The sequence below is a fragment of the Ostrea edulis genome, chromosome 3 (genome assembly GCF_947568905.1).
Source record: "Ostrea edulis chromosome 3, xbOstEdul1.1, whole genome shotgun sequence".
Lineage (NCBI taxonomy): Eukaryota > Metazoa > Mollusca > Bivalvia > Ostreida > Ostreidae > Ostrea > Ostrea edulis.
In genome coordinates this window covers 27,863,448-27,877,439 of record NC_079166.1, presented here as the reverse complement: position 1 = coordinate 27,877,439, position 13,992 = coordinate 27,863,448, and the positions used below count along the sequence as shown (strand labels likewise).

General features: G+C 33.5%; 1 protein-coding gene across 1 annotated transcript in view; it reads left to right on the top strand.

The window, feature by feature from the left end:
* The first annotated feature begins 69 nt into the window (after positions 1-69).
* Positions 70-13,992, top strand: part of LOC125676591 (uncharacterized) — a 63,207-nt gene continuing 49,284 nt past the window's right edge. Inside the window, exons 1-6 of the mRNA XM_056160845.1 lie at positions 70-162; positions 355-507; positions 6,112-6,245; positions 7,880-7,976; positions 8,479-8,643; positions 11,272-11,515. Of these exons, the coding sequence (XP_056016820.1) occupies positions 81-162; positions 355-507; positions 6,112-6,245; positions 7,880-7,976; positions 8,479-8,643; positions 11,272-11,515 (875 nt within the window). The 5' untranslated portion in view covers positions 70-80. The remainder of the gene's footprint in view (positions 163-354; positions 508-6,111; positions 6,246-7,879; positions 7,977-8,478; positions 8,644-11,271; positions 11,516-13,992) is intronic.

The following is a 13,992-nucleotide window of genomic DNA, read 5'->3' as shown; positions in this document are numbered from 1 at the left end:
CAAACTAATTAGAATATTGCATTGGAGAGGTATTATAAATATGTTGAATTGTTTTCTCGTAACAAATGACCATCAGCACTATGAAGACTATCATCCTGCTGTGTGTATTTGTTATCCTGCCGGATAGATCAACGACGGACAAGAGCCATCCAACAATTCAAAGTATGTTGTTTATCATCCTAGCTCTTATGAATTATAATATTTACATCAAATTAATATTATAAATTAAACGTTCTTAAAATCATCTTTCTAAAGTATAAGTAAAGTCATGAAACCTTTTCATTGATCTTTACACATTAATTCGTAGAATTCGAACATGGTATGAAGTATATTTCTATTTTTGAAATATTACAGAAAAGCTGCAACAAAAGTTGGAAAACACACCCTGGACATGGAAACTCGCGGAATCTCGCATTCAGAAAGATCACCCTGTTTCCTTCAATGTTAATCTTGTCTCCACATACAAAGTGACTGGAATCATTAAGGATAAATATCCAAAGAGTAAGTGTAAAAATCTTTTAGTAACTTTACTTCATATAGCTAAACTTTATTTCGATGCAAGGTGAAGATAACGAACAGTGATCAATCTCATAACTCCTACAAGCAATACAAAATAGATAGTTGGCCAAACACGGACCCCTGGACACATCAGAGGTGGGATCAGGTGCCTAGGAGGAGTAAGCATCCCCTGTTGACCGGTCACACCCGCCGTGAGCCCCATATCGTATATATATATATATATATATATATATATATATATATATATCTAGAGATGACTTATCTGTTGATTTCCATAACGTTTGGAAATAAGAAATTGGAAATTTATATTTCGTTCATAAATTTCAGATTTTGTTCAATCCACTTAAAGAGGAAATATATATGAAGAAAATATCGTTCATTTCAATAATTACTCAAACTCAGATGGGTTTGAATTGAATTAGTAAATTGATAGTTTATACTGTTATGAGATCGATCACTGTTTGTCATCTTCATCTTTCACTGGGATGGTACCGCCAATATGACATTAAGTATGGTTCCATGTAAAAATCAGGCAGAGGGTGATAAGTCGACCGTCAGGGATCGAGCCGATACTTATATATATAGTAACATTGTTTATAGGAAATAATTCGGTGATAATATTTTTTTCATATGACGCACTTTCACAGAGCTATGTTACTAAAAATAGAATACCCATGTTTTGACCAAAATTGACTCATAAAAATGCTATATATTCTTAAAGGTTTTGTTACATGAAAATATCATACATTTTCAAATGGCTTATATAAAATGAAGAAGAAGGCTACTGTTTACGAATTTCTGTTGTCACAGTGAGTATTTGTTATGTGTTACCATGGTAACCGTTGCTGTAATTAACGAAAGGATTTTCTAACGGAAAAACATTCCAACTTTAAGACCATTTTTCTCGAAACAGCAAACACTTTCAAAAAAGTTTTATAATTAGACGGATAAAGTACATGCTATTGAATAATTTTTAATCAATATTTTTTTTGAAAGTTTTTACTCTACTTGGAAAAAAATATATGAAGATTGTGAAAAATGGCGGGAAAATAATATATTTTCATGTTTTTAAGTTTTCTTCTACTTACAAACTACTCAACAAGTACACTTTTCTGTCATGTTCTAGTAATTATCATATTTATTAATATCTAAAATGATCTTCTTTAAGTGTCTACATACCATAATGATATGTCTATAGATGTAAATGCGAGAAACGATGCATAGCATTTTGGGTCGGGATCGAAAGTCCGTTTATTATTAACCAATTTCTTTCAGATTTCCTCAGGTTATTGTAAACAACTTATTAGACCGGCCTTTATAGGGTATTTTGCACGGAATGGCGAGTTTAACTTGCAAGTATTTTTGGCTGGATAGTTTGGAGTGGGTGGGTAATTAACAGATTAAAGAAAAAATGCTTGGTTGGCAATTGTTTTTCATTTTGAAATGCGCCTATCAACAACTCTTTTGAGGCTGGTCAACGACGAACGTTGTTGGTTGCTCGAATGACAAGAAATTGGCATTATATTCCCGAGTATAAAGAGAATGAATGTCCGTGCTCTCTTAAAACGTATATCTTCAGAAAAACAAAACTGAAAATACATTCAACATGTTCAAGATAATCCTTTATGATAAAACAAAGATATAATTTATCAACTTTTGTGTTTTACCCTAAATGATTCACTGAAAATATCTTTTATTTGAAAAATCATTTTGAATTCATTTTTTGCTCTATGTAATATGAAATTTAAAACATTTATTACAAAGCATCTGGACATTAAAAACCTTTGGCTAACAATTCTAGAAACATGATATGGCTCAAATTTTAAAATAAACTTTTTAGCACTTGATTTCCTTATGAATCCTTCGTAAGAGTGGAACAAAAACTTTTAGTGAAATGTACGTTTATACAGTCGTATAATATATATGGTTGTTCAGGAAAAAATGAAAATGAGAACAGAAACTGCAGACATTTGTGTCATTAATATTGTAAAATTTGGACAGTTTATATTGATTTTATATAATTTTGTGAAAATACATGTAATGTAGAGGTGGGATTGTTTTAAAATTCAATAATGTAATTTAAAAAAATGTAAGTTGACTCATTTATCATGTCTATGGCACTATCTTTTACCAAGTATGATTACAGGTTGCTTTCAGATGACAAAACAACTGTGTTTTACATAATACATGTAGATATTAGTGTCTGTAAAGTGAATTGAAAATGAATTCTTAATTATTTCATCAATACATTCCATTATCTATAAGATTTTTTAACAGTTGCAACTTTTAAGTTTAGATCCTTTATAAACTGTATACTGATAAATGTACACGGAAGAGTTCTTTGAAGCTTAAAAAGTTTATTTCAAAATCATACTTTTTTAAAAGTGTAACCCCAAACAAGGCATAAACATGATAAAGGAACAAATGAGCACAGAAATATATTTGTTATGAACATATTTACAAAGCAGAGGCAGATCCAGAAAAAAATATAAGGGTGGAATGGAGGGGTTGTGACTCATGTCTGTGCCTTCTCCATCCAGAAGGGGGTGGGTGAAGACCCCAAAAATTGCATATTAAAATAGACCATTTGAGCTATTCTATGATGCATCACATTATACATGTATTTTTGCATGTCAACACAACTTCATTACACAGTTCAACCCATTGGTGTTTAATTTTTTCATAAGTTGTTTCCCTTTCGAATTTAGGTACATTAGGAATTTCAGTTGAAATAATTTGAATAAACACCATATATAAGAATGCTTTCATGTTTATTTGACACTTTGTCGTTTATTTCTTCATAAAGTTTTGATATTTTGTTTGGATTCAATTTTTTAGACTGTCTTGATGTTCAACATTGAATTGATGGACTCCTTTGCTTTCCTTTTGTAATATTGTCTTTTACTTTCACTTGGTTTGATTGATTTTCCTCCTGTCACCACTTTTAAGTATGTCCTTGGGTTTTGCAGAGACCTACAATACAATAAGATAGACACTGATTTTCAGGACACAAGAATTTACTTATTTTTCTCTCCTCAATATATAATATATATTTCTTTAGTTTTTGAGAATGTTTGAACATTCTATATCATTAAAATTTCAATTAAAGTACACACCTCAGAGCCTAGTAATCATAGTACACATTGATATTTAAATTATACATGTAGTTAGAAAGAATAAAAATACTAAAACAGCATATAAAACTTTTGAAAACAAGAAATGCTTAAAGAAACTTGTATATGGCATTGAGAAGGTGTTCCAAATACTCTAAATCAGTGACAAGTAGGTTCAGATACTAGTCAGGGCAACAGCTGTATCAGGTTTTGAGTCTGGTTTCTGAGTAACCAATATTTTCCTATAATGGGGGGAGGGTTGACTTTGACCTCATTATCAGAAGGGGTCATATAGTGCTTGTATATCAGGATTATTTATATAATACTGCTCTACCAAGTTTAAGGTTTATAAAACATTTACACTGTAGATTCATTGGTACATATGTGCTACATGTATTTACCACAGAGGTTTCCAATGCATGTAGTGATGGTAATGACACTCCATGATGCTGGTATGAAAACTTTAAAGAAATATACATTAACTAAATGACTTGATCTTTGTTATATTTATATATTATTATTAGAAATATACATTCAAGAACCCATGCATTGACCAGTCCCCATGACCATATCAAATTGAGGCAGACTTTAAATAGTAATATAATAGATATCTCATAAAAATGTCAAGAAGACTCAACTTAGTGTTATTGATTGAAAAAGATTTATAATTAACATTATGAATTGTTTGACAATAAAATGGAATTTTTAAAAATCTACAGACCCTAAATATTTTCTTTGATATGTCTAATAGTATGCATATATTTTTAAAATACGAATTATGATTTGTCATGAGCTGGATGGTGACCACTACAACAAATGATTTTGTGCATATGAAATAATATTTAAAAAATTGTGTGTGTTTATATAGAATACCTTGAAGGAAAAAAAATAATGTGTATATAAAATAAATTGAAGAAAAATATTCCATCAACACTGAGAATTGAACCCGGTACCTCCGACCTGCTAAATTGGATACCTAACCACTACGCTATCTAAGACTTGTATAATTGAGGATTACATTATATACTAAACATTGCATCTCACAAAGTCATATCATGTCTTACATTTTTATATGCAAATTCGACAGAAATCTACATGTAGTATATAAAACCACACTCTTTTGAGATGATACCTACTCCTACTGATCCTCAGTTAGGCATAATCTACATTTCTATCTGAGAGAGGAAGCGTTTGTGTAGAGGATACGTAGATGTCTGCTATTATTGCAGACCATTACAAATGAAACATGCCGTCGATTAGCCTAGGCCTAAAACATATCAAAGCGTAGGGAGTAGGTGTCATCTGTACACAGTTGTCTCATACAATGCTACATTGTATAATACAACATTCGTTATGATTTTTATGCTAGTAATACCATGAATAATAAATATTGCGAATTTTGACTTATTAAATATGTAAATCACACCATTTGAAATTACCATAATGCGCCGACTTGGTGACATGTCATATAAGATATGTTGATTACGTTGCTCGGTCTTCGTTGTCGGCTGCTCCACATACGGTCTATCTTCAGTGACGCCATATGCATCAATGTATTTCTGACTCTCTCCGAAGATAAATATATTCGTTTCCTTTAGATAAGGCTTGAGAGTAAATCACACTCTGTCGGAATATTGTCCTACACGGCATTCAGTTTTGGATCCGCCATATTCCGCGCATTTAGCGTGTTGACAACGCAGCGCCCCTAGCGATCATCGAGGTTAAATTCAAGAACGATAACCGATATTGCATTAAAATCGAAACATTCAGAGAGGTTTTAAAATGTTATATTGAAACTTTCAAAAAAAATATTTATTTCAGAGCATGCCTTTTTTATTTGTTTAATGTTATATAATGATATATTTTCATACCTGCTTTGCTGTTTTTAGATTTCAAAGGGATTACAAGTAGTGTTTTGTATAGATTTGCACTAAGCGTGAATTCTCCATGTTCATAATTATCTGTCCATAATTTTGGAACAAGGCGAAATAAATCAAAACTACTTTGTATATTTGCCAAACATATTACGGTGAGTTAGTATGCTAAGTTTGGGTTCATTTCGTGAACATGGACTTATCACGAAAATGCGATTTTGCCTGATTTTTACGTGGAACCATACTTAATAAACATTAGAGCATTCAAACCACAATAAAAGGGGTCAGTTAGATTTCCTTTACGGAACGCTTAGAATCACATACGTTAGGTCTATCACACAGTTTATCATATGATTGAATAATTGCGATGACAAACGTTAGACACAAATCCAATGTCGATCCCTACCGTAAATGTATATTTATATATAGAAGTGCTTACATATCTAATTTGTCAGTCATAGTGTCGTAATAATATCCATAATGGATTTAGATAAATACGGTCGCAGGACTTATAGAATTATTTCAGTATATCGAAATGTTCATATTTATGTATCTTAAGTGGTTTTTTTTATATTTTGCTAATAATTCGTTGTGTTACTTTTAAGTGAAAGACTGTGCAACCATAATGAAGAAATATCCAGATAAAAAGTGGCACGACGGAGTGTATACGATTTATCCGGACCTTAAAACAAAGAAACGCGTGTTCTGTGACATGACAACAGAAGGGGGTGGATGGACGGTGAGTACGTCCAAGAAAATAAATGGACTTATTTCATAAATTTGGGCTGCGGATATATCACCATATTTATACATATATGAGCGATGTTAATGTTTTACACCGTTAGTACATGCTGTACACCTCGAACAAAAGATCATTGACTAAAAAGATCACTTGGTAAACTCAAAGTCCAAGTTTTGCTTGGATAACCATGTCTTCGTATTTATGATTAAACCAAGAATTATCAACGATTGGTAATAATCAAGGACAGGGCGTCATGCTCTCTGAACATGGTGTTTCCAATTTAGTGAACAGAATTGATATAAAACATTGAAATTTAATGACAGTCAAAAACATAGTAAATGTATGGATGCCCTCGGAGACCAACAGATTAGACACGCTGATCCATACTTGAATTCTGTTCACAGTTATAATGGGGGATAGGTTTCGATTGTATGGACTTTTTACATCACTGCCAGATAATCCACCCCCCGGGATCGGATACCGGGTCCTCCGCAAGATTATTTATGAGACATGAATTGTACTGATTCAGAAGATTTTGAATTTTGGTGCTGATATTCATAATCAAAAAAGGTCTTTAATTGCTTAATTTCTTGATGTTTGATGTGTTCAGTGTTTACTTTGATCTGTAATGGCATGTGTAAGCGTGGATTACGACAAAATTTCAGTAATCGTCCCCAAGCTGCTTGTTTAATCATGATGTCATCGTAACATATAAGTGTAAATTTCATTATCACCTCCAAATACCCAGTCTGCAATTAAATAAAGCTACCAGATCAACATATTGGGGCTAATAAGGTGTGATTATCGGCAATGGTTCCATGAAGTCCGTCCTAGACCTTACAGAAACGTCCAACAGACCGTAAAAATAGCATAATGGGGGTGATTGTGCAATTCAGGTGTGAATTCAATGAAGGGAGAAAATTATTGGACTTCGAAATAGTATAAAATATGTATTAACCTGATTGTTTTCGGGCTTCGGTTACAAAGTGACACATCCTAAAAATCAAACTCGTAATTTGAAACAAATTTGAAAGGTATAGAGACAGTTTGATATTGCTTTATCAGCATGTCCGATCTTCTGTTTCTGATTGTAGCTCGCGTCACCTGCATGTTCTCTCTTTGAGGATCATTTTTAGAACTCTGAAAAAAAGTATGGAAGTCTTACCTATCATACTCTAAAACAAATGCTCACTAATATCCACTAATATTAGTACTGTTATTAGTAATTTCTTTAATTAAATTTATTTGAAAATACACTCTTGAAACATGGATGAAGTGCAGAAAAAACAATTGTGCCTGAAAACTAACAACCATGTATTTTCACCTGGTACTGAGTACAAGTAAAGTATATTTGTGGATACTAATGATCAAACCAAACCAATGCAACTTGATTTAGTTTTTCGTAGTGTACTTCGTTGGTACCCGAGAAAAGTTTATCAATGCATTACTATTGTAAATCCAGTAATCTTCCGAAAAGGTGTACATGAGAGATTTAAAAAAGTTGTAATGATTGAACAGTGAGAATGGTGGACACACGATTCCATGAAAGATAGAAATGATATTTCGTACAAGTTTGTGATATGAGAAATGGTGAAGAGAATATTTAGCAATACTAAACGTTGTCTGCTTAGGTTATTCACAAAAGAGTAGATGGATCGACAAACTTTTACAGGGACTGGAAAACCTACAAAACTGGATTTGGTGATGTACATAAAAATTATTGGATAGGTGAGCATGTTCCGGAAAGTTCATTATTCTTTATGTCGGGACTTGAAGGTATTCTTTCTGATATTTAAGAATAATTCGATGCACTGATTAACATCGACAAGCAAAGTGCGGTTAAATTATGTTGAAGTTGCGTCAAGGTCTTGGTTTCATGCAGGAAAAGGAAAAGATTGATAAGTTGAATAAAAAGGAATAATTCTGATCATTTTCTCCAATCCCTTATTGTTAGAAATTGTTGCCATATTTGCTGCACTTTAAAATATGTGGAATGTTACATATCAAATTATTAGTTGCTTTTTAAGTTTTCCGAATACTGTGTTTGATATTATAACAAAATATTGACAGTTTGAAATCAATTAAAAGCAATATAATGATGAAATGCATCTTTGTGTAATGTCTGAAAGGAATACATTATTAATGATTTAAACATTTATATGATGGTAAATGTAATAAACACAGTAATCTGAACTGATCAATTATAACTATAACGTATTATCGTTAAAAGGAAACGACGCCCTACACTTACTGACAAAGTCAGGGAACCACGTCCTTCGTGTGGACCTTCAGAAATTTAACGGTCAGAAGGCGTATGCTAAATACTCCAAGTTCTCTGTTGGTGACGAAAGCAGCAAGTACAAACTAACTGTGTCAGGATACAAGGGCACGGCAGGTTAGGATAAAGTTTTTATTGTGCTGCTATGCATTAGTAAATACTCCTTCCTATACATATTTGAATTCATTTCTCATCATCCATCCATAGCGTACTTTCACGTGTATATACCTAAAATGACAAAATACTTTCGATATAAAGAACTTTAATTTATTACTTGCTAAGCCAATTAATCAATTTAAATTTTTATAACATATATAGCGTTGAAAATTACGTCATAATAGACGCACTCGGGTCAACAATTTATCGTTAAATCAGTGATAACGGAGATTCGGTTGATTTCGAGCTATAGAAAAAAGTATCCGTATATTGTGATCTTTATAAGGAATGTGAAGTGGTTTTATTGCAATTTATGGGTACACATCTCACGTCAGGAACGACCAATATTTATCAAATGAAGGTATCGGGGGAATATGTTTACTATGAGTTAAACATTTGTAAAATTTCTATGGTGATGCATAGCGTTTAGTTGGTTTTATTTGCATTCCCATCGCGTGTTCAGTTCTATTTGCACCTACAGCTATGAAAATTGTCCCTATGGTCTCCTTTAACCATTAATCTATTACTTATGAAGTTGGATGGTTGATATTGATTATTGATAGAACATTATCTAAACTACGGTCAAACAGGTGACAATATAGTTTCTGGAAAAAGAGCGTTATAAATGCTCAGAAAGTCAGAAGGATGTGTAGTACTATATTAACAATATCAGAGTCCGTGTTTACCTTGAATACACTTAGAACAGTCGTAAGAAGAAAATCGATTTAGTATACAGTAGGTCAAGTGGGGTATCGAGTAAGACAAATGGGACATGTTAAGATTGAAATGAAATATGGTCGGTTTGGGGGGTGTATCTTCTGGATTGCAAAATATACATCGCTCAAAGCATGAGATATTTATACTATAAACGTTTTTGAAATAAATGATCACAAAACATCGTGGTTGGTATTAGGTTTTAACAATGCCACCGTGGGGTTCTCAATTTAAGGTTAGCTTTAACGTTCTAGAAAGATTCGCTGAAAAGCGAAGATAACGAACAGTGATCAATCTCAAAACTCCTATAAACAAAACAAAACAGAGAGTTGGGCAAACACAGACCCGCCGTGAACCCTAGATATCCTCTTTGGGGTTTTGAATGATCGCCATTTATTTCCCCTTCTCCTTAAGATTTGTGATTTTTATTGAAATGAATTGACAACCAATTACAAATAGTAACGTTTGTAGAGTCATCCTAATTAAAATAAGCTCTTTCATAGAAGGGATTGCAAAAGATTCAATATCAATGAAATTATATATGACTCCTACCTGACGAATATATTCGTACAATAAGGTTAATTTTGTTTTAGAATCCGAAACTGGGCGACCATTTTTGTCACAAACATTGTTTCTAGGTGTTTAAATTCATTTCTATGTCACCTGCGAAGTAGAGAAGCACCAAGAGATACCCTCTGTAGCTTATTTTATGTCACACATTAATGAAACATCCAAGGAATATCAATGACTTTGAGATTCAAAACCTAGAAGTCAAGTTCACTGTCACCGAGTTAGGGGCAAACATATATCAGACAATATTTGTCGTTCTTTCGTGATTATACATATCTATATAAACGTCTAATACTGTGTCTAAAAGCCATGAACAATTGTGCCAGTCACAAGCACATATAGTCGATGGGTTAATCTAAAATTCTCAAAATATGCTAATATCGAAGAGTTAGAGGGCAAATGATGAGATTTTCCGGTCCCGTATCTTGGTCTGAAAATTGTATAAATTTAAATTTTAGATACGGAGAACGACGTCGATGACAATTTTTGAACGATCCTGTTCATATATTTTTTCATTTATGTTTCAAATTATAAGATTGCTTATTCAAAATCTAAAGAGCATTTTCCAGTGATGAAGAAAAATTCGCGAGATCTGCGAGAACCTCATCGTCGCAATAGTTATTCGTGTAGAACCAGTTTACCACGGGTGAATCGCAAAATCAAGTAGCCGTGAATAAAAGATCAGCAATTGCAAAAAAAAAAAAAAAATGACAGAAACCTAAGTAAGTTGTAATTTCAATTAATCTCCTGTAATTGTTATACTGTTATTTTTATCACAAGTTCATGAGAATGTAATTCTATCATTAACATCATTCTCACCAACGTTTATCTTTATGAACAGTGATGATAAAGATTTGGCGTGATTTATTTCTTACCTACCTTTGGTAAAAATGCTTTTTTCCCAAACCATGTCTTCATCACCACCGTTTTCACGAAATCTTATGGACCCAGGGGAACTTGCTTAATTTTATATTCTATTAATATGAATCCACGTAAAACCATTTGCACTATTTGAAATCTGAAGGTTCTTAAATATCGCTTAACTTTACGTTCTCAGAAACTTCTATTCAATTCATTGAAATTAATCTAATTACGCTTCAGTGTTATTTCCTTGTGAAAACCAAGGTTACTTCGAAATCCTTACATACTATGAATCTCAATTTGGATTGCTGTTCACAGATTAAAGTATAGAGCGCAATGAAGTGGGAATATAATTTTACTGGTAAATTGTTACTACTGAAAGGATTCATTCTGAATATTTTCAGAACATTTAATTGCTGTATTTATTAATATATTTCATATTAGGTGACAGTTTGAGCTACCACAACGGAATGAAGTATTCAACAAAGGATCAGGACAACGACACATATGGCAAAACATGTGCAATCATACGACATGGAGCGTGGTGGTATAAGCAATGTAATCATTCAAACCTGAATGGGATGTATGCGAATTCTCCAGTGGTCAATGCCAAATACATGTATTGGTATCATTGGGGAAATAATCAGGAATCATTGAAAAGAGCATCCATGATGATTCGACCATGGTAGCAAATGTGAACTGTCAAAAAGAAAAATAAATAATGTAAACACAGTGCCTCACAATCTTTACTATGACACAGTCTTTATATGTTACCACTGCTAATTAGTTGACAGAGTAGATGATTTTTAAGCAATTTCTTCTCGGCACCGAATGGTGTTTTGCATGTAGATGTAGCCTTTTCATGCCGTTCATATGTAAATTGGTAACTCGTAATTTAGTATTCAAACTAGATATCGAGTTTACTATTTTACTTTACATTTGTGATACCAAACGAAATTGCGGTGTTTATTGATTGAAGATTTTTTGAGGTAAACATGAAGCTGAAAGTGACCGACATTAGTATCTCGGTTAGGAAAAATTATTTTTGATGATGTATCCAATTGCTGAAAGGTGAATATAACGAACAGTGATCAATCTCATAACTCCTAATAGATAGTTGGGTAAACACGGACCACTGGGCACACCAGAGGTGCGATCAGGTGCCTATGAGGAATACGTATCCTCTATCGACCGGTCACACCTGCCGTGAGCCCTATATACTGATCTGGTAAACGGAGTTATCCGTAGTCAACATCAGTGTACTAAGAACGGCCTAACAATTGGTATGAAACATGTCAGACATATTTGAACCAATGATAGTTTGTATTGACGAACTTGATCGTTATAATGACCATAGAATTTGCAAAATGCTGACCTCAATCGAGACTATTGACAACCCTGTACCATCAACTTGTTTGTCAGTAGCTTGTCTCGATTTAAAAACTGACCATACGCAGAACAAGCTCTTGCGTATCGAATAAGGTGAGAGACATAAACACCATATGCAGGTGATAATGGAATGTTGATACATACATATGGGGAAGTTGACGATGGAGAAGCTGAAATCATCGTGTTTGTCATAAAGTTGAGTTGTTAGTTTGGCGTAAATCTTTACGGTCAATAGAATATCTAAGTATGAAGAAGTTGACGACTCTGTGGTGTCTTTTATTTCGAGGTTTACTAATATAAAACAAATTAAAAATGTAGAAACAAGTGAAGAAATATTCCAGGAAAATTGTCGTTTTCTTTGTTCCTTTCTAATTATGACGTTGCAATGATAGGTGAAGATAACATAACTCCTATAAACAATACAAAGTAGATAATTGGGCATATATGGACCCCTGGACACACCAGAGGTGGGATCAGGTGTCTAGGAGGAGTAAGCATCCCCTGTCGACCGGTCTTACCCGCCGTGCGCCATAAAGTCGATTTTTATTTGGAGAGACATGAAATTAAATACATTGTGAAATCCACTCTTTGCAAGCAGTCGGTACAACATTATATATTTTATTTCTGATTACCGTTTGTTATCCTCACCTTTCGAGGGGTAGTTACCTTTAATTCCACAATTAGATATATCGACGACGGTTTGTCTATTAACAATACTAACTTTCATTCATATCTCAATTCGATTTATCTCTGTGAGCTCGAAATAAAAGAAACCACAGAGTCGTCCACTTCTGCTTCATACTGAGATATTTTATTGAAAGTAGACATTAACGGCAAATTGACAACTCAACTATATGACAAACGGGATGATTTCGGCTTCTCCATCGTCAACTTCCTATATTTATGTAGCAACATTCCATTACCACCTGCATATGGTGTTTATATCTCTCAAATTATTCGATATGCAAGAGCTTGTTCTGCGTATAGTCAGTTTTTAAATCGAGGCAAGCTACGCACAAACAAGTTGATGGTACAGGGGTTTCAACAGTCTCTATTGAGGTCAGCATTTCGCAAATTCCATGGTCTTTTTAACGATCTAGTTGGTCATTACAACATATCATTGGGTCAAATGCAGTCTGACGTGTTTCACACCGATTGTTAGGCCGTTCTTGGCGCACTGATTTTGACTGCGGGTAACTCCGTTTGCCTGATCAGGATATAGGGTTCATGGCGGGTGTCACCGGTCGAGAGGGGATGCATACTATTCCTAGGCACCTGATCCCACCTCTGGTGTGTTCAGGGGTCAGCGTTTGCTCAACTATCTATTTTGTATTGCTTGTAGGAGTTACAAGATTGATCTCTGTTTGTTATCTACACCTTTCATAGCATAAATGTAGATTGTCTTAGTTCCTCAAGCTATGTATTTATCAGTGAGTTCGTAATGAATTGTAAGAATGATCGCTGTTTGTTATCTTCATCTTTCATATACTGTAAACGTACTTTTTTCCACGGGTTCATAATTACGCATAATCACAATATCAGTTTAATCCGCGGGTAAAAAATTACACGGATTCTTTGTATGATTACAAAGTACGCTTTGTATGATTACAAAGTACGCTGTGACAAATTTCCGCGGAAAATGTGTTACCACGCTCATAGCGTAAATTAATACCACGCAGAAAAAAGTACGTCTACAGTAATTAAAATCATTTCTTTTTAATGTAATATAAATTATATGGGATTTACCGTTTGCAAAGAGAGCGTTGCATATTCTAT